The 27,072-nt window shown below is 55.4% G+C and overlaps 7 protein-coding genes and 1 long non-coding RNA gene across 8 annotated transcripts in view; 4 read left to right on the top strand and 4 right to left on the bottom strand.

Moving 5' to 3' along the window:
• The window catches only part of LOC101074976 (F-box only protein 11), a 4,011-nt gene extending 640 nt beyond the window's left edge, over positions 1 to 3,371 (top strand). Inside the window, 19 exon segments of the mRNA XM_074084924.1 lie at positions 261 to 364; positions 433 to 569; positions 645 to 750; positions 839 to 950; positions 1,063 to 1,169; positions 1,256 to 1,393; positions 1,467 to 1,684; positions 1,755 to 1,935; positions 2,060 to 2,182; positions 2,299 to 2,384; positions 2,459 to 2,535; positions 2,611 to 2,754; positions 2,823 to 2,851; positions 2,854 to 2,914; positions 2,917 to 2,934; positions 3,013 to 3,093; positions 3,096 to 3,119; positions 3,197 to 3,252; positions 3,255 to 3,371. Coding sequence (XP_073941025.1) covers positions 261 to 364; positions 433 to 569; positions 645 to 750; positions 839 to 950; positions 1,063 to 1,169; positions 1,256 to 1,393; positions 1,467 to 1,684; positions 1,755 to 1,935; positions 2,060 to 2,182; positions 2,299 to 2,384; positions 2,459 to 2,535; positions 2,611 to 2,754; positions 2,823 to 2,851; positions 2,854 to 2,914; positions 2,917 to 2,934; positions 3,013 to 3,093; positions 3,096 to 3,119; positions 3,197 to 3,252; positions 3,255 to 3,371 — 1,919 coding nt within the window.
• Position 3,372: 1 nt separating this feature from the next.
• Positions 3,373 to 4,900, top strand: LOC115251819 (uncharacterized). The gene is made up of 2 exons (XR_003890353.1): positions 3,373 to 3,715; positions 3,812 to 4,900. It is a non-coding gene; the product is annotated as an uncharacterized lncRNA (long non-coding RNA).
• Positions 4,875 to 9,328, bottom strand: msh2 (mutS homolog 2 (E. coli)). The gene is made up of 16 exons (XM_003977179.3): positions 9,081 to 9,328; positions 8,821 to 8,969; positions 8,436 to 8,720; positions 8,212 to 8,358; positions 7,986 to 8,135; positions 7,577 to 7,710; positions 7,311 to 7,510; positions 7,125 to 7,234; positions 6,940 to 7,063; positions 6,719 to 6,869; positions 6,538 to 6,635; positions 6,208 to 6,459; positions 5,940 to 6,144; positions 5,619 to 5,866; positions 5,374 to 5,549; positions 4,875 to 5,263 (listed from the first exon to the last, which is right to left on the bottom strand). Exons 1-16 carry the CDS (start codon positions 9,286 to 9,288, stop codon positions 5,087 to 5,089), a joined length of 2,814 nt encoding a protein of 937 aa, XP_003977228.2. The 5' UTR covers positions 9,289 to 9,328; the 3' UTR covers positions 4,875 to 5,086.
• Positions 9,329 to 11,935: 2,607 nt separating this feature from the next.
• On the top strand, positions 11,936 to 14,220 carry gch2 (GTP cyclohydrolase 2). Its single transcript, XM_003977180.3, has 6 exons — positions 11,936 to 12,360; positions 12,662 to 12,771; positions 12,843 to 12,898; positions 13,381 to 13,412; positions 13,532 to 13,616; positions 13,829 to 14,220. Exons 1-6 carry the CDS (start codon positions 12,081 to 12,083, stop codon positions 13,956 to 13,958), a joined length of 693 nt encoding a protein of 230 aa, XP_003977229.2. The 5' UTR covers positions 11,936 to 12,080; the 3' UTR covers positions 13,959 to 14,220.
• A 99-nt stretch (positions 14,221 to 14,319) lies between these two features.
• cript (cysteine-rich PDZ-binding protein) lies at positions 14,320 to 15,676 on the bottom strand. The gene is made up of 5 exons (XM_003977175.3): positions 15,518 to 15,676; positions 15,276 to 15,341; positions 14,950 to 15,004; positions 14,681 to 14,784; positions 14,320 to 14,536 (listed from the first exon to the last, which is right to left on the bottom strand). Exons 1-5 carry the CDS (start codon positions 15,531 to 15,533, stop codon positions 14,472 to 14,474), a joined length of 306 nt encoding a protein of 101 aa, XP_003977224.1. The 5' UTR covers positions 15,534 to 15,676; the 3' UTR covers positions 14,320 to 14,471.
• Positions 15,677 to 15,887: 211 nt separating this feature from the next.
• Positions 15,888 to 17,724, top strand: pigf (phosphatidylinositol glycan anchor biosynthesis, class F). The gene is made up of 5 exons (XM_003977176.3): positions 15,888 to 16,280; positions 16,553 to 16,644; positions 16,728 to 16,844; positions 16,931 to 17,039; positions 17,455 to 17,724. Exons 1-5 carry the CDS (start codon positions 16,053 to 16,055, stop codon positions 17,566 to 17,568), a joined length of 660 nt encoding a protein of 219 aa, XP_003977225.2. The 5' UTR covers positions 15,888 to 16,052; the 3' UTR covers positions 17,569 to 17,724.
• A 3,569-nt stretch (positions 17,725 to 21,293) lies between these two features.
• cox7a2l (cytochrome c oxidase subunit 7A2 like) lies at positions 21,294 to 22,941 on the bottom strand. The gene is made up of 3 exons (XM_003977177.3): positions 22,784 to 22,941; positions 21,719 to 21,853; positions 21,294 to 21,574 (listed from the first exon to the last, which is right to left on the bottom strand). Exons 1-3 carry the CDS (start codon positions 22,853 to 22,855, stop codon positions 21,434 to 21,436), a joined length of 348 nt encoding a protein of 115 aa, XP_003977226.2. The 5' UTR covers positions 22,856 to 22,941; the 3' UTR covers positions 21,294 to 21,433.
• Positions 22,942 to 24,378: 1,437 nt separating this feature from the next.
• On the bottom strand, positions 24,379 to 26,921 carry kcng3 (potassium voltage-gated channel, subfamily G, member 3). The gene is made up of 2 exons (XM_029845343.1): positions 26,260 to 26,921; positions 24,379 to 25,313 (listed from the first exon to the last, which is right to left on the bottom strand). The coding sequence occupies exons 1-2, from the start codon at positions 26,892 to 26,894 to the stop codon at positions 24,668 to 24,670; spliced, it is 1,281 nt and encodes a 426-aa protein (XP_029701203.1). The 5' UTR covers positions 26,895 to 26,921; the 3' UTR covers positions 24,379 to 24,667.
• Positions 26,922 to 27,072: the final 151 nt, after the last annotated feature.

Here is a 27,072-nt window from a genome sequence, read left to right as displayed (position 1 = left end):
GGGCTCAGAATACTCCAGGAAGAGCTGGGGGGGGGGCGGTCTGGGGTGAGGGGAGTCACTGCTCAGGCTGCTGCCTCCGTGACCCGGTCAGCAGAAGACCACTCGGAGACAAAAGGTCTTATTGTTTTTATTAGAAGGTCAAAACTCTGGGGGGGGGGTCACGGAGGTGCTCTGGCTGCGGTGTCACTGGGAACTCTGAGGGTCGGTGGGTTTCCTCCGTTTCCTTTGATGTTCTCCAGCCTTTCATCCCTGATGTTGAGCTTCTGTCTTCTGTGTTCAGTACAAAGGGGCTCACGTCAAGCCCGGCTTTGCTGAGCACTTCTACAGCAACCCGGGTCGGTACAAGGGCCGCGAGAACATGCTGGTGAGTCTCCGGGGTGGGGGGGCAGCCCGGGCTCTGCTGCAGGACTGAGCTGGCTGTTTGCTCCACAGTACTACGACACCATCGAGGATGCTCTGGGGGGGGTCCAGGAGGCCCACTTTGACGGTCTGATCTTCGTCCACTCTGGCATCTACACAGACGAGTGGATCTATATCGAGTCCCCCATCACCATGATCGGTGCAGGTAGGTGTCTGAGCAGGTGAAAGGTGAAATCCAAGCATGACTTGAGTGGTGGGACTCTGCCCCCCCCCCCCCCCCCCAGCTCCGGGAAGGTGGCGGACAAGGTGGTGATCGAGAACACCAGAGACTCGACGTTCGTCTTCATGGAAGGCTCCGAGGACGCCTACGTGGGCTACATGACCATCAAGGTGAGCACGTCTTCTACCTGTGCAGCACCAGCATCAGGTTTAGTGGTGGGGGGGGCCACGGTCTGACCTGCTGCTCTCCCCTCCTCAGTTTAACCCAGACGACAAGTCGGCGCAGCACCACAACGCCCACCACTGCCTGGAGATCACCGTCAACTGCAGCCCCAACATCGACCACTGCATCATCCGCTCCACGTGCACAGGTGCCGAGATCAGCCGGGTGGCGTGGAGTCTGTTTGAGTCGCTGCTTCAGGTGTTCAGGTGTTCAGGTTGGAGGTGTGTTCACGCCCTGTGTGTGTGTGTGTGTGTGTTTAGTGGGATCTGCTGTGTGTGTGAGCGGCCAGGGAGCGTGTCCAACCATCAAGCACTGCAACATCAGTGACTGTGAGAACGTGGGCCTCTACATCACAGATCACGCTCAGGTACGGCAGCACCTTCAGGCATTAATGCAGCGGGTCACACACACACACAGACACACACACACACACACGTCCTGTCTGCGTTTTAGGGCATCTATGAGGACAACGAGATCAGCAACAACGCGCTTGCGGGGATCTGGGTGAAGAACCACGGGAACCCCATCATCAGGCGCAACCACATCCACCACGGTCGGGACGTGGGGGTGTTCACCTTCGACCACGGCATGGTAAACGGCATGGGCCCGGTCCGGTGGGGTTCTGGTCTGAGGAGGGTTCTGACGCCGTCTCTCTGTGCTTCAGGGCTACTTTGAGAACTGTAACATTCACAGAAACCGTATCGCCGGTTTTGAGGTGAAGGCCTACGCCAACCCCACGGTGGTGCGCTGTGAGATCCACCACGGCCAGACGGGGGGGATCTACGTCCACGAAAAGGGCCGCGGGCAGTTTATAGAGAACAAGATCTACGCTAACAATTTTGCCGGTGTGTGGATCACGTCCAACAGCGACCCGACGATACGGTGAGGACGGCTCGCGCTCTCGGCACCGGCTGTGTCCACACGGGCGTCATCACGCGCTGCTTGTGTTCAGGGGGAACGCCATTTTCAACGGTAACCAGGGAGGCGTGTACATATTTGGAGATGGGCGGGGCTTGATAGAGAGTAACGACATCTACGGCAACGCCTTGGCGGGGATCCAGATCCGGACCAACAGCTGCCCCATCGTCCGCCACAACAAGATCCACGACGGCCAGCACGGAGGCATCTATGTGGTACGTCTGTGGCAGCGTCTGGTGGACGCTCCGGGTCCTGGGGCTGGGGGCCCCCTGCGGGTCCCTGGGGTTGGGGGCCCCCTGCGGGTCTCCTGCTCACGGACCGTCCTGCTCTGTCTTCCAGCACGAGAAAGGCCAGGGGGTGATCGAGGAGAACGAGGTCTACAGCAACACGCTGGCCGGCGTGTGGGTGACGACAGGCAGCACGCCGGTCCTCCGCAAGAACCGCATCCACAGTGGCAAACAGGTGAGGCTGCACTCTGGCCCTGCTCGGGGGGGGGGGCTCCTCCAGACGGGTTAGAGGGGCTCCGGATCCTGGACGGGTGCTCCTGGAGCTTCATGGGGTCTCTGTGGTCTCCTTAGGTGGGGGTGTACTTCTATGACAACGGCCACGGCGTGTTGGAGGACAACGACATCTACAACCACATGTACTCTGGTGTCCAGATCAGGTAAAAGTGGCCGACCTCGGGCTGCACGTGCACGTGCACGTTTCCGCTCTTCACACCTTTCTTTTGCCCGACAGGACCGGCAGCAACCCAAAGATCCGGCGCAACAAGATATGGGGGGGGCAGAACGGGGGGATTTTGGTCTACAACTCAGGTGCGCTTCTGTCGGACCGCAGCTCTCGTTGTGCCCGCTCACGTGCACGTTTAATGGCGCTGCTTCCCGGAACAGGTCTGGGCTTCATCGAAGACAACGAGATCTTTGACAACGCCATGGCGGGGGTGTGGATCAAGACGGACAGCAACCCCACGCTGAGGCGGAACAAGATCCACGACGGCAGAGACGGCGGCATCTGCATCTTCAACGGAGGCCGAGGTTGGAGGCGGGACGCCGGCGGCGGGGGCCATCGAGGGGGGGCCGCTAACCTCTGACTGTCTGTGCAGGCCTGCTGGAGGAGAACGACATCTTACAGGAACGCTCAGGGCCGGTCGTTTGATCAGCACCAACAGCCACCCCATCCTGCGCAAGAACCGCATCTCGATGGCTTCGCCGCAGGTGGGCGTGCCCCGCTCGGTTCACGGGTCGGGTCACAGCGCTGGCCGTCTAACGCCGCTCCTTCTCCTTCCTCCACAGGGATCGAAATCACCAACCACGCCACGGCCACGTTGGAGGGCCAACCAGATCTTCAACACCGCTTCGGGGGCCTTTTTCTGGCCTCGGGGTCAACGTGACGATGAAAGGTTAAGCTCCAGTCCTCCGACGCTGCCGGGGTGAGAGCCCTCCCCCCCTCACCCGCTCTGCCTCCCCCCCCCCCCAGACAACAAGATCCTCAACAACCAGGACGCCATCGAGAAGGCGGTCAGCCGAGCCAGGGTGTCCTCTACAAGATCTCCATCTACACCAGTTACACCCATGCAGGACTTCTACGGTACCCGCCTCCGCCCCGCCCCGCCCCTCCGTGGTGGGTGGGGTGCAGTCTGATGCTGAGCTGACGCCAGCTGTCGCTCTTTCCCCAGGTGTCACACCTGTAACACGAACGGACAGGAACGCCATCTGTGTCAACTGCATCAAAAAGTGCCACCAAGGCCAACGACGTAGAGTTATACGGCACGACCGGTAAGCTGCCCGCGCACGCTCGCGCACACGCTCGCGCCCTTCTGCACGCGCTCGCGCTCACCTCCGACTTGTCCCGGCAGGTTTTTCTGCGACTGTGGTGCAGGGACGCTGTCCACCCGTGCACGGGGGTGGCCGGGAGCCCACGCACGACACAGACACTCTGTATGACTCGGCGCCGCCCATCGAGTCCAACACGCTGCAGCATAATTGAAGGCAGCCGGTGGGGCGACTCTCACAGAAACATACAAACGGCTCACATCACACACAGGCCTGCTCACGTGCACACACATGCCTGCTCATGCACACATTCTTGCAGCCATCAGGACCCAGAAGGACCCACTCGTGGGGGCTGCAGAGGAAGCAGCTTCCTCCCCGCTGCGGTGGACTCGTGTCTCCACTAGAGGGCGCGGCGGGACTGAGGAACACGTCACTCCCGTATTCTTACTGGAGTCTGTGGGCAGAAGATGGGAGGTGGGGACCCCCGGTGACCCCCCCGCCCCCCCAGCATCCATCCCAGCCCTCCTCCTCACAAGAACTGTTGTCAGACACTTCCTGCTTCCTCGCAGCTGCCGTCCACAGCAGCTGCTCAGGCAGTTGTACCTCGGCCAAGGTTGGGCGGATGTTGCTGTGTGTGTGTGTGTGCACGTGTGTGTGTGTGCACATTAAGAGATGGAGTGTGTGTGTGTGTGAGATGGAGCACTTGGGTTTTTTAAAAAAAATGATCAATGGATTTTATTTCAATGCTTTCTCATGTAGTTTTGTATTTTCAAGCAACAAGCTGACTGTATTTGAATGTCGTTTATTTTATTCTATATTATTTTCTTTGGTTAGTGCCCCCCCCCCCCCCCCCCCCCCCCCACTCCCGACCCCCCAACAAAGGCCACTGCAGAAACTCCACTGTCCCAGTGGTGAACTTCTTTCTGTGAAAGAGAATCTTGTTTTAAGTACTACAGAACCCTCTCCAGTGTGAGCTGAGCTGGGAGCAGGTGGAGCTCCACAGGTGTACAAAGGTGTGTGTGTGTGTGCGCGTGTGTGTGTGTGTGTGTAAACGTATGTTGTGTACAGTGGAAGTGGTGTATGTTTATTAAAATGCAGTGTTGTGTGGAGAGGGTTTCAGTTGGAAGCATCTGCTCCTCTGGACCTGGAACTGAAGAGTTGACCTGCAGTGCCCCCTGACCTTTGCCCCCGACCCTTGCCCCCCCACCCCCCAGTGTATCGTGGTGACTGTGGCTCCTCATGCGCCTGAATCGTATGCATGTACCATAACATCTAGACTTAATATATTGTGAAGTATTCAATAACCATAATGTAGATGCTAGTTGGACTTCCAGGAGCGTATACTTTCTTAGAAAGACAAAAAACAGGAAACTGGCCATTTCTAAGAAAATAAAACTTTATTAGCTGAGCCGCGTCTGAACTCACTGAACCACAACTCTGCTCTGCACCTTCACCAGGTTCGGTAGACTTTTATTCTTCTAAACGACACAACTGAAGGACTTTCACTGCTTATGTTGCCGTGGCAACGGCTGGGTTTAAGTGTTTCATAGTTAAAGTGACGCAGTTCGGGGTCACACGGCAGCTTCTGGGGGAATCAGGCCGTCGGCACGGGACCACAGCGTGCCAAGATGTCTCCGATGTACGCGTTGCCCTCGGCAACAAGCTCTTGCTTCATTCTGCGAAGCTCCGCCTTCACCTCATCTTCACTCATGCTGGAAACAGGAAGTGATCTGGCCTTGTCCAGGAAGTCCTGGATCAGTTTCTCTCCCACCTGAGGACAGAAGTTGGTCCACAAACGTGGGAACTGTTTATTGCTGCCCCCCCCACCCCACCCCCCAGCTCAGACCCAGGACCAGAAGAAGCTCCATCTCCTGCTCGTACCTGTTTGTCCAGGCGCCGTCTCTTGGCTTCACCTCCTTCCTCCTGCTCCCACTTCCCTCCTGCAGCTTCCTGAAATTCCTCCAGCTCCTCCGCCTTATCTTTTGCCATGGCAACCACGGCGGGGGGGAAGGAAGCCAGCTCGGCCACGTGGATCCCGAAGCTCTGGTCACAGACGCCTGAAGCAACCAGGAGAGTCGTCGTTATGAGGAGCGACAGGCCCCGCCCACTTCAGAGCGACCTCTGACCTGGTCTGACTCTGTAGAGCATCGTCAGCGTGTTCTGTGACGTCAGCGCCGTCACGTGGAGGTTGTGCACGGTGGGCTGCTGCGCCGCCAGCGCCGTCAGCTCGTGGAAGTGCGAGGCGAACAGGCAGAAGCAGCGGATGGCGGCGGCGATGTGCTGGCTGATGGCCCAGGCCAGGCCGAAGCCGTCGTAGGTGGACGTGCCGCGGCCCAGCTCGTCGATGATGATGAGCGAGTTGGCGGTCGCAGAGCTGCAGGTCAACGTGCGAGTGTGAGCGGCCGGACTGCCCCCGCGTGGTCACGTGCACCGGGCTTTGTTCTTACCGCAGAATGGCGGCCGTCTCCAGCATCTCCGCCATGAAGGTGGACACCCCTTTGACCTGGCTGTCCCCGGCCCCCACCCGGGCCAGGATGCTGTCAATCACACTCAGCTCCGCCCTCTCGCACGGCACGAAGCAGCCAATCTGAGCCATCAGGGCGATCACGCCCACCTGCCGGATGAACGTGGACTTGCCGCCCATATTTGGCCCTGTGGCGAAGAGGCGTGGTCAGCGCGGCGCCTCAGGTGCGGCGGCGAGCAGGCGGGACTCACCTGTGATGATGTAGAAGCTCTTCTGTCCCTGGACGAAGGTGATGTCGTTGGGGATGAAGGCCGTGTCTGCGTCCGCCTCCATGCAGGGGTGTCTGGCCTGCAGCAGCGCCACGCGTCTGGGCCCCCCCTCCTCGCCCAGCAGCTCCGGCCGGACGTAGGGCACCGGGGCCGACACGGACGCCACGGCGAAGCTCACCACGGCGTCCAGCTGGGCCGTGACATCACTCAGCGCCTGCAGGGGGTCCACGTAGCCTAGGAGGTTTCACAGCAGCGGCTCTTCATGGTGCCTCCTCCAGTGGGGGGGGGCTGCAGCATGTGATGGCGCCTCACCTGCGGCGATGTTGATGATCTCCTTCACGATGGCGTTCTGGGCCTCCTCGTACTCCGCCCTGCTCTTGGTGTAGTCCTCGTTGATCGAGCTCAGTTTCCTGCAGACATGTGAGGGGACACGGTCAGCTGACTGCACCCCCCCCCCCCCCCCTTCCCCGGGGGCCCAGACCACATGACCGACCCGTTGGTGAAGCGCACGCCGTTCTTCTGAACATCCAGCATGGTGAACTTCTTGTTGTTCCTCAGCACCTTCTCCTCCTTGCAGGTGACTCTCAGGTAGAACCCCAGCGCGGCGTTGGACTCCAGCTTCACCGTCTTACCGGCCTCCAGACCTGACACACACACACACACGATGATGATGATGATGTGTGTGTGTGTGCAAGTGTGTGTGCGTGTAATCACCCAGCTCTCTGGCTGCACTGCTCAGCACGGCCTGCATGCTCTTCTCCATCTCGTCCATCTTTGATCTCAGGTCACTCAACGCCGGATCAAAGGAAGCTTTGATCAGGAACTCGTGGTGCTCCACCTGAAGACCAGAACCACCTCAGATACATCTGACCTTCCCCTCTGGACACAAACACTCGTACCTGGTTCATGTCCAGAGTGGTTTCAATCATCTCCTGGTACTTCCCAAAGTCGCTCTGTAGGTCTCTGAGGGGGGAGATGAAGACGGCGTCCATCAGCGCCTGGTGGCGTCCTGCACGGTGAGGAGGACAAACGTTAGGAAAGGAGCCGGAGGCCGGAACCCGGAGCCTGTGGACCTGCGGACGGACCTGCGTGTCGGTCCAGGGCTGAGAGGAGGGCAGCGATGTGGTGCACGGCCTGGTAGACGCGGTAGCAGTCCTGCAGCGTGGCGCTGTGGCGCTGGAACTTCCTGGAGAGACGGTGGAGGTCGGGGAAGCGCCGCAGCAGGTCCTCCTGGCACGTCTGCCTGAGCTCCGAGTCGCCCACCAAGCTCTCCACCAGGTCCAGCCTGCAGCCAACACACAGGGGATGAAGCGGGTGGAGGCGGGACCAGAAGACCCGGGTTCACCTTCACCTCTCCTCGATCCTGGTTCTGTCCAGCAGCGGCTGCTTGATCCACTGCTGCAGCAGCCTCTGGCCCTGCGGCGTGCGGCACTTGTTCAGGAGTCCGGCCAATGAGTGAGTTCCAGCGGAGTCGTCAGGAGATCCCTGGAAAATACAAGCGATTTCAGGGAATTAGTCCCAACAATAAACATCTTTGAGGAGGAATCGGCAGCATTTGTCCGTGTAAATCAGCCCAACATGCGCTGGCGTCCACGCAGCAGCTGACAGGCGCCCATTCTGTGCACCGCAGTGCACGTGCTCCTGCACGTATGGCCTGCTAATACGACTGTACTACCCCTGGAGTAACCACGGCAACCAACACGCAGCAAAACAACCTCCCACTGTAAGCATCCTGATTCTGGACCGTGGGCGGTACCGACCTGGAACAGGTTCAGAGCCCGGACGGCAGCGTTGTCCAGCCTCATGTACTGGGACAGGTCCAGGGACGTGAGACTGAAGGAGCCGAAGTTGGACTCATCCGACAGCAGCTCCAGGAACCGCACCACTGCCGCCAGGCACGAGACGGCGACCTGGGAACAGCGCGCGGGCGGTTAGCGGGTGGTTAGCGGTGGTTAGCATCATCTCACCCGCTGCCGCCCCTCTGACCTGTTTGTCCAGCTCGGGGAGCGTCCTGCTGGACACGCTCTGTCCCTTCTTGGCCCGCAGCAGCCGGTTGAGGTCCTGGACCAGGTCCTTGCTATGAAACTCTGCTTTCTTCCGCTCAGAGACCAAAGCGCCGCCGCGCTGGACCACCTGAACAGGTGGAACCACCGTCTTTCACCGCCTCCTCAAACATTTCCCCACAGAAAATAAAAACGTTCCCGTCAAACCTCTCGCAGTTTGCTGCCGTCGGCGCCGCCGTCGCCCTGGGCCAGGAGACACTCTTTGGGGCTGATTTGGACCAGCAGGGCCTCCAAGTTTGAGAAGATCTCGTTGTCTGGAAACTCACACACGCCCATCGTCCTCTGTGCGGCGTCCACGTAGCCCACGCCGACCACGCGCTGGCCGTCGGCCCCCGCGGCGAAGCGCACGGCCACCACGCCGGCGCAGGCCTCGGACCCAGACCCGCTACCAAACAGAACCTCCTCAAACTGGGTTAGGTTTCCAGGAGAGGCCTGAAATCAGAAAATTCAGACACAGTAAACCCTGAAGCCTGACGAGGTCAAGGGTCACGAAAGATGGTGTCAGAAAGAGGCGGAGTCACAGAGCGTCGACCTTGTACTCGACCCTCCAGTCGTGGTCTTTGCTGCCTTTGCCGTGGTTCTTGTAGACCTCCACCCGGTACTGCCTCACCAGCAGCAAGTCTCTGGCCAGGGCCTCGAAGTTGAGCTTGCTCAGGACCACGCTCTCCAGCCTGCGGCTACCTGCACACGCACACGCACACGGACACGCACACTTGAAACCTTTCTGCGAACCTTCTGGAACAACGGTGTAACTGGGTTAGCCGGCTAGGCTGGCTAGGCTACAGCCGCTACCTGAGCCCAGGTATTTGATGACTCCGTTCGTCTTGAAAACCTCCCTCGCTGCGTAAATGGCGTCTTTCCCGTGAACCGTGTAGAAGTCGCTGCGGTCAAACACCCGGAAGGTGGTGTCCGGTTTGTCCGGAAGGGAGAAAACGAAGTTCACAAATCCGCTCTCAGCTGCAGAGTCCATCGAAAGGTTGTGCTTCGGTTGCACCGCCATGCTGGAATCTCCCGCCAGCGCCGGAGACAAACAGGAAGTGCGCGGTTCTTCTTCTACTTCGTATTTAGAAGCGTGTGCACGCGCGAAAGAGGTCTATAGCGCCGCCCTGCGGAAGAGCGAAGAACCCCCAGCAAAAGAAAGGCAGCATGCACCCAGGGAGGCCCCCGGAAGACCCCAATGGGTGAAGGCAGGTCCCCCTGGAGGAGTTCCATCTCAGAGATAAGCATCTGTGGGTTCGGTGCCTTGCTCAAGGGTGCCTCGGTAGTGCTGAGCAGGGGGCAGTAGGGGAACACCTTCCATGTTCTGTCTGCCCTGGGGCTGGAACCAGGAACCCTCCGCTTCTCCGCCCAGCTCCCAACAGACGGAGCTCCCAGGATTCAACCTTTAGAGTGTAAAAAGCTCTGGAATGTTTGGGAAATAAAACCTTATTTTAGGTTTTAGGCTCATGAGCACTGGGGCAGTCGTGTTTCAGCAAACAGCTGGTGAGTCTCGAGCCTCATGGGGCTCCACGTGTTCCAGCGGGAGGTGACGACGTGCACCCACGGTCGGCCTGATCAAAGCCTGATCAAAGACGCTCCGGTGGCCCAGTTGCTGTTATTGGTTCTGCACATTCAGCTCGTTGGGACCGTGTTGCCGACCTCATGCAGCAGCTCGTGCATGTAAACAACTTCCGTCACGGCTGCTTCCATCCCAGCGCCTCCTGTCTTCCAAGAACTCCTCTTGTTCCGCGGAGCAGATGGGAGGTGCGTTTGTGCGTCAGCATGTTTCAGTCACCAGACCTCAGATGTGGGGACGCTGCCGGCGTCAGACCTCAGAGGAGGTTTATCTGAAGCCCACTGACCCGGCAGGAGCACAGCTCAGAACCCACAGAGAGGACCGCTGTCCAGTTTCCTTCAGAGGTCCAGCTGAGTCTCTCAGTGAACGATGGGTTGTTTCTGACTGCTGTCTGTTAGCGCTGGTGCTAACTGGTCAGGGGTCAGGGGTCATAGGCGTGAAGCTACCAGAAGACCCACTCAGACCCAGAGGCAGCATGAGTGTGCAGTAGTTCCACCATGTCCAGGGGTCTGTTGGTTCCCCATAACTGGTCCCAGTTGGGTTACCCCTACCCCTAACCCACCTCTGACCCCTAACCTAACCCTAACCTACCCCTAACCCTAACCTACTCCTAACCCTAACCTACCCCTAACCCTAACCTACCCCTAACCCTAACCTACTCCTACCCCTAACCTACCCCTAACCCTAAACTACCCCTAACCCTAACCTACTCCTACCCCTAACCCTAAACTACTCCTACCCCTAACCTACTCCTACTCCTAACCCTAACCTACCCCTAACCTAACCCTAACCTACTCCTAACCCTAACCTACCCCTAACCTAACCCTAACCTACCCCTAAGCCTAACCTAACCCTAACCTACCCCTAACCCTAACCTACCCCTAACCTACCTCTGACACCTACCCCTAACCTACCTCTGACCTAACCTACCCCTAACCTAACCCTAACCTACCCCTAACCTAACCCTAACCTACCCCTAACCTAACCCTAACCTAACCCTAACCCTAACCTACCCCTAACCTAACCATAACCTACCCCTAACCTAACCCTAACCTAACCTACCTCTGACCTAACCCTAACCTAACCCTAACCTACCCCTAACCTAACCCTAACCTACCCCTAAGCCTAACCTACCCCTAACCTACCCCTAACCCTAACCTACCTCTGACACCTACCCCTAACCTACTCCTAACCCTAACCTACTCCTACCCCTAACCCTAAACTACTCCTACCCCTAACCTACTCCTACTCCTAACCCTAACCTACTCCTACCCCTAACCCTAACCTACCCCTAACCTAACCATAACCTACCTCTGACCTAACCCTAACCTACCCCTAACCTAACCCTAACCTACCCCTAACCCTAACCCTAACCCTAACCTACCCCTAACCTAACCCTAACCCTAACCTACCTCTGACCTAACCCTAACCTACCCCTAACCTACCCCTAACCTAACCCTAACCTACCCCTAACCTAACCCTAACCCTAACCTACCTCTGACCTACCCCTAACCTACCCCTAACCTAACCTAACCCTAACCCTAACCTACCCCTAACCTAACCTAACCCTCACCCTAACAAAAGCCCCTCTAAAAGGAACCAACGGCGCCACCATAGCTGCTATCTGGCGCCTCCTAAAAATCAATTTTGGATCAAAGATAACTGGATGATCCACCATGTGACACCAGTTCTCAGAGCGATTAGAGGGACTGAGCCTTCAGATGTGCTGCTCCTTCCTCCCTCAGGGGGCTCGGGTGTCTTCCAGGTTCTGTAGTTCATAGTGTTACCTTGATGCTGGGAGCTAACAGTTAGCAGCATGCTAATTAAAGCCAGTGTTTTATTTCATGTGCATGAAGACTTTATAATATGAAAGGTCACCTTTTAAACTACCTTTAAACTCTAAAGTGCCACAATGAACGCGACCGTTTGTTCAGGTCGCCACAGAAAGCGACCAAATGGGTCTGAGCGTCACGCGGAGTCACGAGTCTGAGGCGCGTTTACGGTGGTCTGAGCTCCGGGGGGGGGGGGGGGGGGGGGGGGGACGGGTGATGGGACACTGGTGTCAAGTGACGGGAGGCAGAAAATCGGCCTCCATGGCGCGTTTGGAGCTGTGCGGAGGCGCTGGAGCGCGAGGAAGCGCAGCACGTGGTGGCGGCTCGAGGCTTTAAAAGCCGCGGCGCAGCGGCGCGAGCAGCTCCAGCACCTGCAGCAGGACCTCGCACCCCCCCACAGCACTCATGAACGCGCTGAGCAGCAAGAGCGGCGCGGCCGCGGACTTCCTGTGCAACAGCCACGGCTTCAGCGAGCTCCTCATCGACGCCAACAAGCAGCGCGAGCACGAGACGTCCCGCAAAGAGGCGGAGGACAAGTCCCGCTTACCTGCGCTCGAGGCCGCCTACACCTGCATCCTGCGCGAGCTGGGCGAGGACATGGACCGCCAGGGGCTGCTGCGCACGCCGCTGCGCGCGGCCAAGGCCATGCAGTTCCTGACCAAGGGCTACCACGAGACGGTGGACGGTGAGGATCTATCTATCTATCTATCTATCTATCTATCTATCTATCTATCTATCTATCTATCTATCTATCTATCTGTCTGTCTGTCTGTCTGTCTGTCTGTCTGTCTGTCTGTCTGTCTGTCTGTCACCCCTCCCTCCATCATTCTCTCCATCCCTCCATCACCCCTCCATCCCTCCATCATCATCCCTCTCTCCCTCCATCCCTCCATCATCACCCCTCCACCCCTCCATCACCCCTCCACCATTCTCTCCATCACCCCTCCACCCCTCCATCATTCTCTCCATCATGTCCCCTGGTGCAGACATCTTAAACAACGCTATATTTGATGAGGACCACGATGAGATGGTGATTGTGAAGGACATCGACATGTTCTCTCTGTGTGAGCATCACCTGGTGCCCTTTTTTGGAAAGGTGAGGATGTCCAGCATCCTCTGACCTCTGACCTCTGACCTGTGTCCTCATGGGGTGTCCTCTCTGTCTAGGTTCATATCGGTTATATCCCCAACAAAAAAGTGGTGGGACTCAGCAAACTGGCGAGGTAACACACACACACACACACACACACGCACGCACGCACGCACGCGCACACACACACCCCCACACACACACACACACACACAAACACCCACACACACACACACACACACACACCCACACACACACACACACACACCCACACACACCACACACCCCCCCCGTTAGTGCCCCCCCCCCCGTTAGTGCCCCCCCCCCCCGTTAGTGCCGGCCGGCTGCGTTCTTCTGTTGTGTCGGCTCTTTGACCTGGAGGCTTAGCCCTAAGCTCTGTGGTCTTCATCGGCCCCTCGTCGAACGCGCTCACAGACACAAATCCAAACTCCAGCCGTGAGAAAGTCCCTTCATCCCGGTGGGAATCAGCAGTTATTATCACAGTTATTATCACAGTTATTATCACAGTTATTGTCCGTCTGTGTCTGAGCGGGACCCTCCGCCTCCTACCTGTCATCACTGTTGTGTTCTGCTGACTTCTGCTCCTTTCTGCAGGATTGTGGAGATCTACAGTCGGAGGCTTCAGGGTAAGAACCTGGAGGGAGCCAGCTGTCCCTGGCAGATGTGCTGCCAGATGTGCTGGCAGATGTGCAGACAGATGTGCAGACATGACTGACATGTTCCCTTTGCTGTCTTTGTCTCCCAGTTCAGGAGCGTCTCACCAAGCAGGTTGCTCTGGGAATATCAGAGGCTCTGCAGCCCAAAGGCGTCGCTGTGGTGATTGAAGCAGTGTGAGTACACACACCTCCAGCAGCGACAGGCACATACCTGAAAAGGCCCAAATTTCCCATGATCCTTAGCGTTTAGGTCCAACTTTCGCACTGCGATGCAGATCTGACATTTCAAGAGAATGAACAGAACAACACTTTTCTACACACGGAGGTAAAAGACGTTAGAGGCGGAGCTACGAGTCACCTGTGTGTGTGTGTGTGTGTGTGTGCAGGCACATGTGCATGATCATGCGTGGCGTCCAGAAGATGAACAGCCGCACGGTGACCAGCACCATGCTGGGGGTTTACCTGGAGGACCCCAAGACCCGGGAGGAGTTCTTGATGCTGTCACAGAGCAACTAACAGGTCCCAACAGGAACCTGTCTGATGACCTCGGTCTGTCCAGGATTCTTGGTGCCTCCTCAGATGATTTCAGTCTCCGACTGCAATATTTGCGTGATTGATGAAACCCGAGTGCGTCGCTCCTGCTGATACGGTCCTGAACGGCCTTGCACGTGCACAGTTCGTGTCCCCGTGTGCAGCCGAAGGGTGGAACCAACTGTCCTCACGATGCTTTGGTTGGAATCAGCGGCTGCTTGAATAAAGCTTGTGACTCTTCCACCATGTCAGTGAAAACGTTTGTGTCCTTTATCAGGAGAGTCTGGGAGTCCACCTGAGGCCTCAGGTGAGCGGCTCCACAGCTCCAGAGAAGAAACCCAAACCTCCTCATATGGAGCACTTTATTATTTACGTACAGAAGAATTTAAAGCAAAAATCACAAACATACAAACAGGTGATAACTGATCAGGTGCCGCCTTGTCTGTCTAACACAGGAGACACTTCTGGACATGTGTCCAGCCGTCCTTGTGTCCACCATTACACAGATGTCTGTTTGTAGTTCTTGGTGTCCAGAACTTTCTTCCCACACATTGCACAGATTCCTGCAGAGCACAAAAAGGAAAGAGTGATTATTTATTTATTTATTTGTCCAACATGGCCAGACGTCCCCTCAGACTTGGTCCTGGAGGTCCAGCGTCCACCATAGTGGTTTTCTTGTTAAAGCGCACGTGTCACTGGTCCCATACCTTTCTTGTATGCGCAGCCCTGGCAGTAGTGTGAGCCCGACTGATGGACCGAGCTCTTGCAGATCCTGCAGATGGCAAAGCCCGTCTTGCTGTAGGGGTCAAAGCTGAGGAGATTCATCACACACACACACACACACCTAGTCACACCCTGGCCTGTTCCTCAGGTATGTTGATAGAGATCTCAGCACTGGGACCGTGGTTGTGGTGATGATGGGATTGCTAACTGGGATTCGAGTGTTTGAGGGTTTAAGCTTCCAGAGGCTGCTCACCGTGCTTTCTTCGAAGTCAGGAGCTTGTTTTCGTTGAGTTTCCGTCCACCGCTCTCTTTGTAGTAGAAAGAATTCCAATCAGCATTATTAATATCAATGAAAGAGAAACATCACTAGATAAAGAGAAAATCCAATTTATTTGATAACCACTTACTAGCAATGCTACATTAATAGCTAGTTTGTATTGGTGAGGTTTATGAAGATCAGTAACAAAGGGCATGACGTGATCATACAAGAAGGCTAATTTTGTTTGAACAACAATAATATTGATAATAATATTAATAATAATAGAGATAATAGGTTTGAAACGCACAACCCCTGTTTACCTGTTGTATTCCTCGCCCCATCCTTCCAGGTATCAGGTGTGATCACTTTTCCAAGCTTCTTCTCACCTGTAATCATTTACACTAAATGGGTAAGAAAGTCAAACCGCGAATAAACCAACAACAACAACAACATAGCGACGAGTTAGCCCAATGTTGCTATCACAAACAATCGCTAACTATCTCCTTCGCTAACCACACACATCAAGATTAGATCAAACGGTTGTAAATAATGTGATACTTACACTTTTCGCAAACCATGTTTGCTCTGTTCTTCGACACCAGTGACTTTTGATGATAGATAAAGCAGAAATCTCTGTAAAGGTAAACGTTAACGTTTGTAAACTTCCGCCTTGTCGCACAAGCTGTGACGCCCTCAACGCTGATTGGTTGAAATTGCCGTCCATCGGGGAGTCCCGGAAGTGGATATCTCCGAAATAAAAGTTCCTTTTAGTGCTGCTGTTCGTCCGTTAAAGGTTTTTGCAAAATTATTCGAAACATTAATCATGTTTGATATATAGATGATTACAGAAAAATTAACCGTGTGCCTTCATATATTTTGTTTCTGGAAACGACCAACATTAATGGAGCTTCAAACTCTAAAGCTTTATTCTGAAGTTGAGCGGAAATCACTTTCACTCCATGTTTACGGAAGCCGATTGAAGAAAGTCACGGGTGGATTTAATCCACTGGGCATATTCTTCCCCAAATTGACGCTAAAAAGGTTTCGAAATTGGAAGTTTTCTTTCTAATTTGTAGCCCGGAGGCGTTTTCCTCATCATGTGGGACCGTGAAATCAGAGCCATGGTGTCCACTCACGCCATCATGGCCGCCTCGGTGTTCATGGCGACCGTCGTACCTGCGGTCTTTCTACCTGGCTTCTCAGTTTACGGGACTCACCTGTCGTGGCTCTACTCGGTGTCCGCCGCGGTCACGGGGGTCAGTGTCGCGGTCTTCTGGCTGCTCGGCATCGCGCAGCCCACCAAGAAGCACTCGCTGGGCTACAAGGTGGCGAGTTTGATTCTTCTGGATTCACAGCAAAGCGCTTTGGGTCAAGATAACAATACAGACGCATCTAGGAGTGAAATTTAAATATGATATTTGTGCATATGAAAAATATTGGGCCACTTCTAGTATTTGCATCATTAAAACATCATTAAGATGTAATTTTCGAAAGGAACTTGCCTGTAAACAATGTTGATTACACCAGTGTTTAGACAGATACTGGATCACCCTGTCCCCCGTCCCTTGTCCCCCGTCCCTTGTCCCCCGTCCTGCAGCTGTCCAGGCTGTGTCGCTGCTGCGTTTACTTCTTCCTGTCCTGCATCTTCTTCCACTTTGTGGTGCTTCTTTATGGAGCTCCGCTGGTCGAGTGAGTAGCTGATGAAGTTAATTAAGTTCAGGAGGATCCTTTGGATTTGCTTGGACGGTCTAATTGTCTGATGTGTGTTCCAGGTCCGCTTTAGAGACGTTCTCTCTCGCTGTTCTCTTGACCTCTCTGACCACGCTGAGATGTCTGTGCGTGCTCGGCCCCAACGTCCAGGCCTGGATACGCGTGTTCAGCCGGCACGGGTACCCCTCCTCCCTCATCTATCCACTTGTTGTCTTCCAGGAAAGAATGTGACTATATTGTGCTAAATGAGCACCTCTGGTTGCAGAGCCATGTCTGTGTGGGACACCTGTCTTCAGATTACAGTGGCCTGCACGCTGGTGGGTGCCTGGGTGGGAGCCTTCCCCATCCCTCTGGACTGGGACCGACCGTGGCAGGTAGACCAGCGTCCTCTTATCGTGGACTGTCTTCACTGTTAAAGAGCTGTTCTGTTTGCCTCCAGTCAGGGTTAGGGTAGGGCTGGGGGGTAAGAGTGGCGGCTCCTGATGAAAGCTGCCTCCAAAACATCACCGGCCTCCATCTCATCCAACAGCAGATTTCGGTTGTAGTAACCTTGATCCACCCATAGAGGGCGTCGCCTATATTGTTACCACAAAATGCCCCAAATGAAAAGATTTTGACTAAAATCTCAAGAGTTGCACCCAAATCAATCATCAACACGGCTTCACACCCCAATTTCTTTGTGTTCAGCAGGAAAAACTGGTTTTGGGCTTTTGTTCCACTTGAAGCAGACGTTGCTTCAGACCTTAACGAGCAGCATTCGGTGTCGAGTCACCTGTTATCTCCTTACAGGTCTGGCCCGTTTCCTGTAGTCTGGGTGCTGTGATCGGGTTCCTGACTGGACTTGTTGCTGCTCCCGCCTGGATCCACCATCACCGCAAACACCTCACGTACAAGAGCAAGTGAGGAAACCCTGCGTCACCAGGATATTTATTGCTGCATATTCACTGTTTCTATGACCTTTTGTAAGTTTATGACCCAGCGAGCAACTTTATTTTGTACACGTGGAAACGCAACGAGCTCACGGATATTCATTCAAATTAAAGGTTTTAAAAGTGAAAAGTGTGAAAGTGTGTTTTATTGTAGATCTGCCTGTAACCAGCAGGGGGTGCTGCTGTCGCACCTACAGGTGATCTGATGAAGGACCGATTATTACGTCATTTATTACATTATTAATGAGGGAAGTTTAGAAACCTGACCCAAACCTGACCTAAACTGACCCAAACCTGACGTAAACTGACCCAAACCTGACGTAAACTGACCCAAACCTGACCTAAACCTGACTAAACTGACCTAAACCTGACTAAACTGACCCAAACCTGACCTAAACATGACTAAACTGACCTAAACCTGACTAAACTGACCCAAACCTGACCTAAACATGACTAAACTGACCTAAACCTGACTAAACTGACCCAAACCTGACGTAAACTGACCCAAACCTGACGTAAACTGACCCAAACCTGACCTAAACTGACCCAAACCCTCTCTCTCCTCCTTTCCTTCCTCTCTCCTCCTTTCCTCCCCCTCTCTCTCACCCCCTTTAATCCACCCTTCCTTTTGCTCTCCCTATCTTACTCCCCCCTTTTCTGCCCTCCCCTCTCACCTGTCACCCCTCACGTGTCCCTTTTGGTGCACGTTTGTTTTATGACCTTCGTTCTCCTCGTCCACGCAGCCGTTGGGCTTGGGGAGGGAATGGAGCCGACAACTGTAGCAGCCTGAAGGAGAGAAGAGGCCAGAAATGGGTGCGACCCACGTGCACGCAGGCGGCTCAGCGCACGTGTGACACCTGGATCCAGTCTTGGTGTCCAGCCCTGATGGCTGTGGGGCATCTGTGGTCCCTGAGGGCCTCTAAACATGTTTGATGAGCGTCACGTGCTCCATTAAGGCTGCTGCTTGTTCTCCTCTAATCTCAGACACCTGGGGGGGGGGGGGGGTGATTTACCCCCCCCTCCATCAGTGGATGCCTCCAATCTTCTGCTGCTCTGGTCTGAGGACTGTGAACTGGAATTAGAGCACATCTGGGACCCATCAGGCCAAATGAAATGGCCCCAATCAATGTTGGGGGGGGGGGCAGCTCCTCCTCAGTCATGTCAACAGCCTGCTCCTCTCACGCTCCTCCTGCTCCTCACGCTCCTGCTGATCCTCACGCTCCTCCTGCTCCTCTCCTCCTCTCACGCTCCTCCTGCTCCTCTCATGCTCCTCCTCCTCCTCTCACGCTCCTCCTGCTCTTCCTCCTCTCACGCTCCTCCTGCTCTTCCTCCTCTCACGCTCCTCCTGCTCCTCACGCTCCTGCTGATCCTCACGCTCCTCCTGCTCCTCTCCTCCTCTCACGCTCCTCCTGCTCCTCTCATGCTCCTCCTCCTCCTCTCACGCTCCTCCTGCTCTTCCTCCTCTCACGCTCCTCCTGCTCTTCCTCCTCTCACGCTCCTCCTGCTCCTCCTCTCCTGCTCCCTGTGTTGGTTCACTTCCCCCTGATTTCCCATCTTCACACTCATTAACAGATGAAATGTGTCGTTGCTCCAGAGCTCAGCTCTGCCGGGTGTGACGACCGCTGGAGGCTGTGTGTGTGTGTGAGTGTGAGTGTGTGTGTGTGTGTGCGTGAGTGTGTGTGTGCGTGAGTGTGTGTGTGTGAGTGTGTGTGTGTGCGTGTGTGAGTGTGCGTGTGTGTGTGTGCGTGTGAGTGTGTGTGTGTGTGCGTGTGAGTGTGCGTGTGTGTGTGTGTGTGTGTTTCCACCTGCTCTGTTGGGCTCTTTAATGAACTCCATGATCCTCTGCTGATCCCTTCATTCAGTGTTGACATTTACTGGTGTCTCCACATCTGCTGGACACAAAACTGAAGCCTCGTGTAGGAGGAGGTGACTGCAGCCCGGCCAGATGTTCTCCAGTGAGGAGAACTGCCTGCAGCCCGGCCAGATGTTCTCCAGTGAGGAGAACTGCCTGCAGCCCGGCCAGATGTTCTCCAGTGAGGAGAAATGCCTGCAGCCCGGCCAGATGTTCTCCAGTGAGGAGAACTGCCTGGAGCCCGGCCAGATGTTCTCCAGTGAGGAGAACTGCCTGCCGGTCACATCTGCCACCAGCACAGCCAAGAGAACCCAGCTGCTTCCTGGACATTTGTGGCCACCGTGGAAGAAGAATGGATCAGGTCAAAGTTCACGTCTTGGTCCAGCTGTGAAGGTCGTTGGTCAGAACCGTTTAGAACCGTTGGAGTCTCCACATTCAGCTGATTGTTGCAGCTCGTTCTGACGCCTTCGTCCTCCAAACCGGTCGCCCCACCGTTGTCATGTGACCAAAGCATCAGGTCTTCAGAACCGACCCGGATCCTCCGAACCTTCCTGCCCTGAGGTCTCTGTGACAACTGGGCTAATCAGTGAAATGAAAGGAGAACCTCTGGAGGAGGAGCAGCAGCAGGAGGAGCAGGAGCAGCAGCAGGAGGAGCAGCAGCAGGAGGAGCAGGAGCAGCAGCAGGAGGAGCAGGAGGAGGAGCAGCAGGAGCAGCAGCAGGAGGAGGAGCAGCAGCAGCAGGAGGAGGAGGAGCAGTAGCAGGAGGAGGAGCAGCAGTAGCAGGAGCAGCAGCAGGAGCAGCAGCAGGAGGAGCAGGAGCAGCAGCAGGAGGAGCAGGAGGAGGAGCAGCAGCAGCAGGAGCAGCAGCAGGAGGAGCAGGAGGAGCAGCAGGAGCAGCAGGAGGAGGTGAGCCTCTGAACCTGAGCAGCAACACATCTGGCAGGAGCCTGAAACAGCCCTCGATTATTGTGATTTATTATCCTGAGGCTGCAACAGGAAAACAAGAGAAGATCTGAAGATCTCATCACAGCTTGATGCAGCCGCCCCCAACACACACACTCTCTCTCACACTCACACACACACTCTCTCACACACACACACTCTCTCACACCTCAACATGTCTGTCAGCATGAAATGTGACATCACACCAGGGTCACACATGTGAAGCCTGGACGAGACAAGTGAGCAGCCGTCGTGTTCCAGGCGGCGTCTCCATCATGCTTCCATTTCCACCTTTATTTTCGTCCCCGCTCACATGCACGCTCACATGCGCGCTCACACGCACGCTCACAGACACACTCATCATGTGATCAAACAATTTCCTGAACCTGGTTTGTAGTTAAAGCAGATATGAAGCAGCTCTTCCTGATGGTTGAACATCCCATCAGGGCCGTGCACCTGCGTCGGCCCGTGCACCTGCGTCGGCCCGTGCACCTGCGTCGGCCCGTGCACCTGCGTCGGCCCGTGCACCTGCGTCGGCCCGTGCACCTGCGCGGGGCCGTGCACCTGCGTCGGCCCGTGCACCTGCGTCGGCCCGTGCACCTGCGTCGGCCCGTGCACCTGCGTCGGCCCGTGCACCTGCGCGGGGCCGTGCACCTGCGTCGGCTCGTGCACCTGCGTGGGGCCGTGCACCTGCGTCGGCTCGTGCACCTGCGTCGGCCCGTGCACCTGCGTGGGCCCGTGCACCTGCGTCGGCTCGTGCACCTGCGTCGGCTCGTGCACCTGCGTCGGCCCGTGCACCTGCGTCGGCTCGTGCACCTGCGTCGGCTCGTGCACCTGCGTCAGCCCGTGCACCTGCGCGGGGCCGTGCACGTTGATCATTATGGAAGCAACAAGAGTCCTCAGGCATCTTTTCCCGAACATTTATTAACTTAAACATCTTTCCTGACACAATAAAACGAATCCGTCGGCGGTCGCTGGGATGTTCCGCCAGTCCCGCCGCTCGACGGGTCGCAGCAGCGGAACCGCAGAACTTTTCGTGAGTCCGTCATTTCCTGTTGGGCTGTGCTGCAAAGTAAAGCGCCACCAGGCAGTAGAGAGCGCCCCCTACTGTGAGGGCCATGGTGGTGCGGTACAGCAGCCTGTCGGGGTAGCCGCGCTTCAGATGAACGGGAACGCCGTCTGTCGTCTGAGGGAGGAAACAACAACTGACAGATGGAACCGGTATGTTCACATTCCTGCTCTTATTTACGGGTTTTTAATTCCTCAGCAGCTGATTTGTGTTCAGAATGATGAAAATATGAGCGGAGCTCCGATATGATGCGAGTGGTACCTGAAAGATCCTCTGTAAGTCCGGAACCTTGTTCACTCCCATGAAGTCCACAGCAGGACCCGCCTCTGACAGAACCCTGGTGGGGGTGCCGAAGACCATGGCTGGAGGCTCCGCTGGTACCGCTGGCCGCAGCCCCTGGACCAGCAGGAGAGAGAGTGAACTCAGCTGTGCTCGGGCCAAACTGCACGTGCACGTCAGAGCACGGTGATGAGCTGACGCACTCCAAATATGCGTGGTTGATATGAGGGTGTTTATGGTCAGAAGTGATGGGAAACGAAGCACACGTGCACTGTTCAGAGCACGTTTCACCCACCTCGTGCTGGAGGAGGCGGTGTGTGTGTGTGTGTGTGTGTGTGTGTGTGTGTGTGTGTGTGTGTGGGAGCTGCAGCAGAGTGGAACACTTTTATTGGCCTTCAAAAGACAAGACGTGACTAAACCGTCTAAAACCAAGACTACGTGTGTAAAATGAGCTGAAACATCCTGAAGCTGTTGGAGTGAAAAACACCAGGACACACACACACACACACACACACACACACACACACACACACACTCACACACACACACACACACACACACACTCCAATCACAGCTAATCCAAGCAGCAGTGTCACGTTCACAGTAACCAGATGAGTCGCTGTGACAGGTCACATATAACATACACATTATATGTGACATGTCATATATATTTATACATCTAAAGGGAGTTGATCAGATAATTGTGCCTAGTATTAGAAGGACTCTGTCACTGGCATAAATGTTGGCATCAGGAAACCTTTTAGGTGACGATCTTAAGGTTAAATAGTAAAAACTGGGTCGTTGATAAAGACATTGAGGAAGTTGCTTCCTTTAAAAACAAGCGACATTTCTCTGCTACCTTTGTAGATGCTATTATAGAAGCTATAATAGCTGGATTAAAGCGTAGTAAAGCGTGTACAGCTACAGTATCTAGAGGCAGAGACCCATGAACCCTTCCGGTAAACAGGCCTGCGAGCAGAGTAAAGACGCTATCAAGGTCATCTTCGGCGGTTACCGAGGCAACAACGCGCCTATTCTTTGACTCACCTGAGGGTTGTAGGCCACCGCAGGACCCGAGCCCGTCAATTTTTGCGTAATCCCACTGAATTTGTAGTACATTTTATCCCTGAAGGACGACGAGATGTGTCACCCGCTTAGAAACTCGCCGAAAGGGTCCTCCTTCTGCTGCCGTCGAGGAAAAATGACGCAGCAGAGCTGACTCGTCACTGCCTGATTAAAATGACAACTTAGCGCTGTTCAAAAACAAAACAAAACCAAAGTGCAATAAAAGTGACCACAACGCAAGCCTTTGTACTATTCACTACTATGTAATACTTAAAGGTTAACTCAATAGCAATAAATTTACAAAAGCACATATGTCTTTTGGTCACATATTCATGTTCTGCCTTGTTCTTTACATAAAATAATGAAACGAAGTATATTCAGAAAAAAGCAATGCTACTATATTCAAGACTGTGAAGTTGTCATTTTGTGACAGTATTTCATCTAATTAATAGAGCTGTGTTAGTGGTAGCGAAATAAATGAACACACACACACACACACAACCATTGTGACAACCAGAAATGTATTTTTTTGCTGTGTTTATTTTCTTAAATGCATTTATTCATGTTGGAATGAAATCATTGGTTTTATTTAGGTGATTGTGTTTAATGGTAAAAACCACTAATGGGCTGGTTGGTGACACTGGCTGTAAACAGCGACGTGGCCTTCAGGCTCCACCATGTTTATCTTTTATTCAAGTACGAATTCAAAATTCTGACGCATTTTGCTGGGAGCAAATTTATTCAAATAGCTCTTACACTGATCACAGTAATTACAAGTCCGTCATACTGATGGAAAGGTTTGGATTGATGACTTCAATCAGGTGTGTGCAGCCAAAATCCCCCCCCCCCCCAAAGGCTTTGAGCTAAAAGTGAGTGTGTAGGTCAGCTGATCAAATATTGATGAGTGTACGACTGTAGGACATAAGAAGCACACTAAAACATCACAAATGTTACTGCAAGATGCACTTTTTACAGTACATAGTGGGCAGAAGATTCCGGAGGTCTTGGTGAGCCAACACATGGACGAATGTAAGGACAGGAGACAGAGCGAAAGCAAAGACGTGAAAATTCCGCGTAATCTTGATGGTAACAGGAGGACGCGGAGAGGAGATGCGGAGAGAGGCTGTTGTGTGGGAGGGGTGTTGACTTGTTTGTTTGGATTGTGTGCCTCTTCAATAAATCATGTAATCTTGGCATGATGGCGGCCATGATGGCGGACACGTCTGAGTCCTGGGCGCCCCTTTCTTCCCCTGATTTCAGGTCTTTAATATTTAATCGCATTACGTCCTTCTGTGAATAACCAGAACAAACATGCGACAGCGGTGTGTGTGTGAATGAGGCGCAGCTACACACCGATCAAACACACTCGCGATTGACGCGCTGGAGGATCCGGTTGCCATGGAGACGCGCAGATACAAAACATTCAGTCATAAATGGAAAATCCTGTTGATGCCTCTCCTTCACTCTGGCCCTTTGTGTGTGAGACCTGTCTCCATATTTATGACGGCTGCCCCTCCCCCACCCTGAGCAGCACCACCCCCCCTCCCCCACCCTGAGCAGCACCCCCCCCCCCTCGCTCTGCGTGGCTGACAGGTTTGACAGAGTGGATGCAGGTCGCAGACCAATCTCGTTAAACTTGCTCCATCAGGCATAATGAGGAGCTGCTGATCAGACTGGGGCAACTGGAACGGGCGGAGCGGCGTCGGGTGCAGCACAGCAGCAGCACAGCAGCACCGTCAGTCAGCGGTGGAGCCCTGGCAGCTGCATGTGTGATTAATAAGTCGTTATTTCTTCTGCTCAAATGGAACGTTCTGTTTGAAGCAGGCGGCAGATGCTCGGAGGTGGAGCAGGTCGGGAGGTCAAAGGTCACTGCAGGACCTCCGAGGAGAGGCTGCGCGCCAGCCTGGCGGAGCGCACCTTGAGTTCGTGGTAGCACTGCACGAAGCTGTGGTAGATGAATGTGATGGGCAGCGCCAGCAGAACGATGCCGCTCACCACGCACACCCCCCCGAGCACCCGCCCCCCTATGGTGATGGGGTAAACGTCCCCGTAGCCCACCGTCGTCATGGAGATGATGACCCACCAGGCGGCGGCAGGGATGCTGGCGTAGTCCGGATTCTGCGTGCCCAAGTCCAGGCCGTGCTCCAACAGTTGGGCCAGGGCGCTGTATATCGCCATGGCGACGCAGACAAACACCAGCAGCATCACCATCTCCCTGTAGCAGCGCGTGAGCGTCAGTCCCAGCGTCTGCAGGCCCAGGAAGTGTCTGGCCAGCTTCATCAGCCAGAACACCCGCATCATCCGCAGCACCCGGAGCAGCACCCCGGCCACACCCAGCCCAGCGCCCGGCATCCCGGCCCGGGCCAGCGCCATGGTGACGTAGTAGGGCGTGATGGCGATCACGTCGATTATGTTCAGGGGCCTCCGCAGGAAGTCCCACTTGTTTCTGGACACCAGGAAACGGACGATGCACTCAGCTGTGAACCAGCCGATACACACGGCCTCCACGATCCTGGGGGGGGAGATGGGGGGGTGGGGGGGTAGAGGGGGGGGGAGTGATTGAGCAATGAGCAGCTTCAGAAAGAATCACGTGATGTGAAATGCTGTTTGATCACCCGCAGAGGGAGGAACGAGGCAAAGCCGAGCTAACGATGCTAAATACGGATGCTGTGGGGCAGCAACACGCGCAGAGACACAAACCCCATCACAAGGAGCAAAAGTGGGCGCGAGCACGGCGCCGCGCACGGCTGCATGGTGCCACATGGCCCAAGGGACAACGGAACCAGCCGAGAGAACTTTAGCATCTGCAGCCACACAACTAGACTGGACCCTTCACCCCGATTGTCTAATCAGTGATCGCAAGTGATCCGTGCGCCCGAGCGCGCGCCCGAGCGTGCGCGGTGGTCTGGCCTTATATAGACAAAGGTTGGTGCGGGCGCGCGGACAGGACGGCCCGTCAGTCGTATATGGAGCGCGGGTGGCTGCTGAATTACAGGAAGATTCTTCCCTTTTGTTTGCTTCGGCTGATATTTAATCCGAGCACAGCCTCTTCTTTCACCCCTTCACCTCTGCGCGTGCGCGTGAGGCGCCGAGCCGGCGGGTGAAGAGCGAAACAAGGCGCCAATAAAACAGGAGCGACGTTCTCTCCGTGTCCCCATCCAGCACTGTTGACTCCTCCTCTCCCTCTATCCGGAGTCTTGTGACACCTGAGCTACTTGATGTTGGAGCTAAAAACGCGCACGCGCTTCCACGCACAGGCGTTCTCGGGAAGTGCATGAAGCGCGCAAAAGCGCACAACATGTAACTTCCATCCGACTGTCTAAAGCAGTGAACTAGATTTCACGCAGCAGTTGCAGAGCTCACGCGTCCGTGCGTGAGCTGTGCGCGCGCCGCCACGAGCAGCATCCTCAGGTGGGCGTCGCTTCGCCAAACTTAACTGATCCCTGACCGTCGCCTACCTGTGCTCCTCCACACTGCTTCTCTTGGCCGTGTCCCAGTCGGGCAGCGTGCTCGCGCACAGCATGACCATGGAGACGATGACGAACATCACCGACACCGACGCCAGCAGCTGCGCCGCCACCGACGAGTTGGGCTCCTCGAAAGCTCTGCGCGTCTGCTCCAGCCAGCGAGCGCGCCCCGCGAGCGCAGCCTGCTCCGCCGCGTCCGGCAGCTCTTCCCCGGACATCCGGATGTCCTCCTCGGACAGACTGTCCAGCCCGACCTCGGACATCCGGTCGTCCAGCCGTCTCTGGCAGCAGGAGTCCAGGTGCGCGCTCTCCAGCCCCCAGTAGAGCATCTCCGAGTAGAAGGAGAGCTCGCACACCCCCGGGATGAAGCGGAGTTTCCCGGAGCGCACGTACAGCATGATGAACACGAACGCTTGCGCGTGTCGGTCGAAGAAGAACTCGTTCCGGTCCCGGTCGTAGTCGTCGCACAGCTCCAGAACCTCTTTCTCGGACGCGCACGCATGCAGGCGGCTGACACGCCTGAGAGGGAAATCCCTGATCACCTCCCGGGTGAAGGCGTAGCGGGTCCCCCCCACGTTGAGCACGCAGATGCTCTTGCCAAACTTCATCTTCTCGGACCTCCACATTTGTTGCGCCGCCCTGCTGCGCTCCCACAGCGGGGAGGTGGGTGGGGGGGTGGGGGGGGGGGGGGGGGGGGCACGCGTCCCCTGGGCCCCGGGCGTGGTTCGCTGTGAGGACCTGGCTCCGTCCTGCGCTCCGGCTGGTGGCCCCTCTCGCTCTGCCTCTGTGGTCTGTGGAAGAAAC

Source organism: Takifugu rubripes, chromosome 1, assembly GCF_901000725.2.
Source record: "Takifugu rubripes chromosome 1, fTakRub1.2, whole genome shotgun sequence".
Lineage (NCBI taxonomy): Eukaryota > Metazoa > Chordata > Actinopteri > Tetraodontiformes > Tetraodontidae > Takifugu > Takifugu rubripes.
Note: the sequence above shows the minus strand (reverse complement) of the source record. Positions and strands in the feature narration are given on the sequence as shown.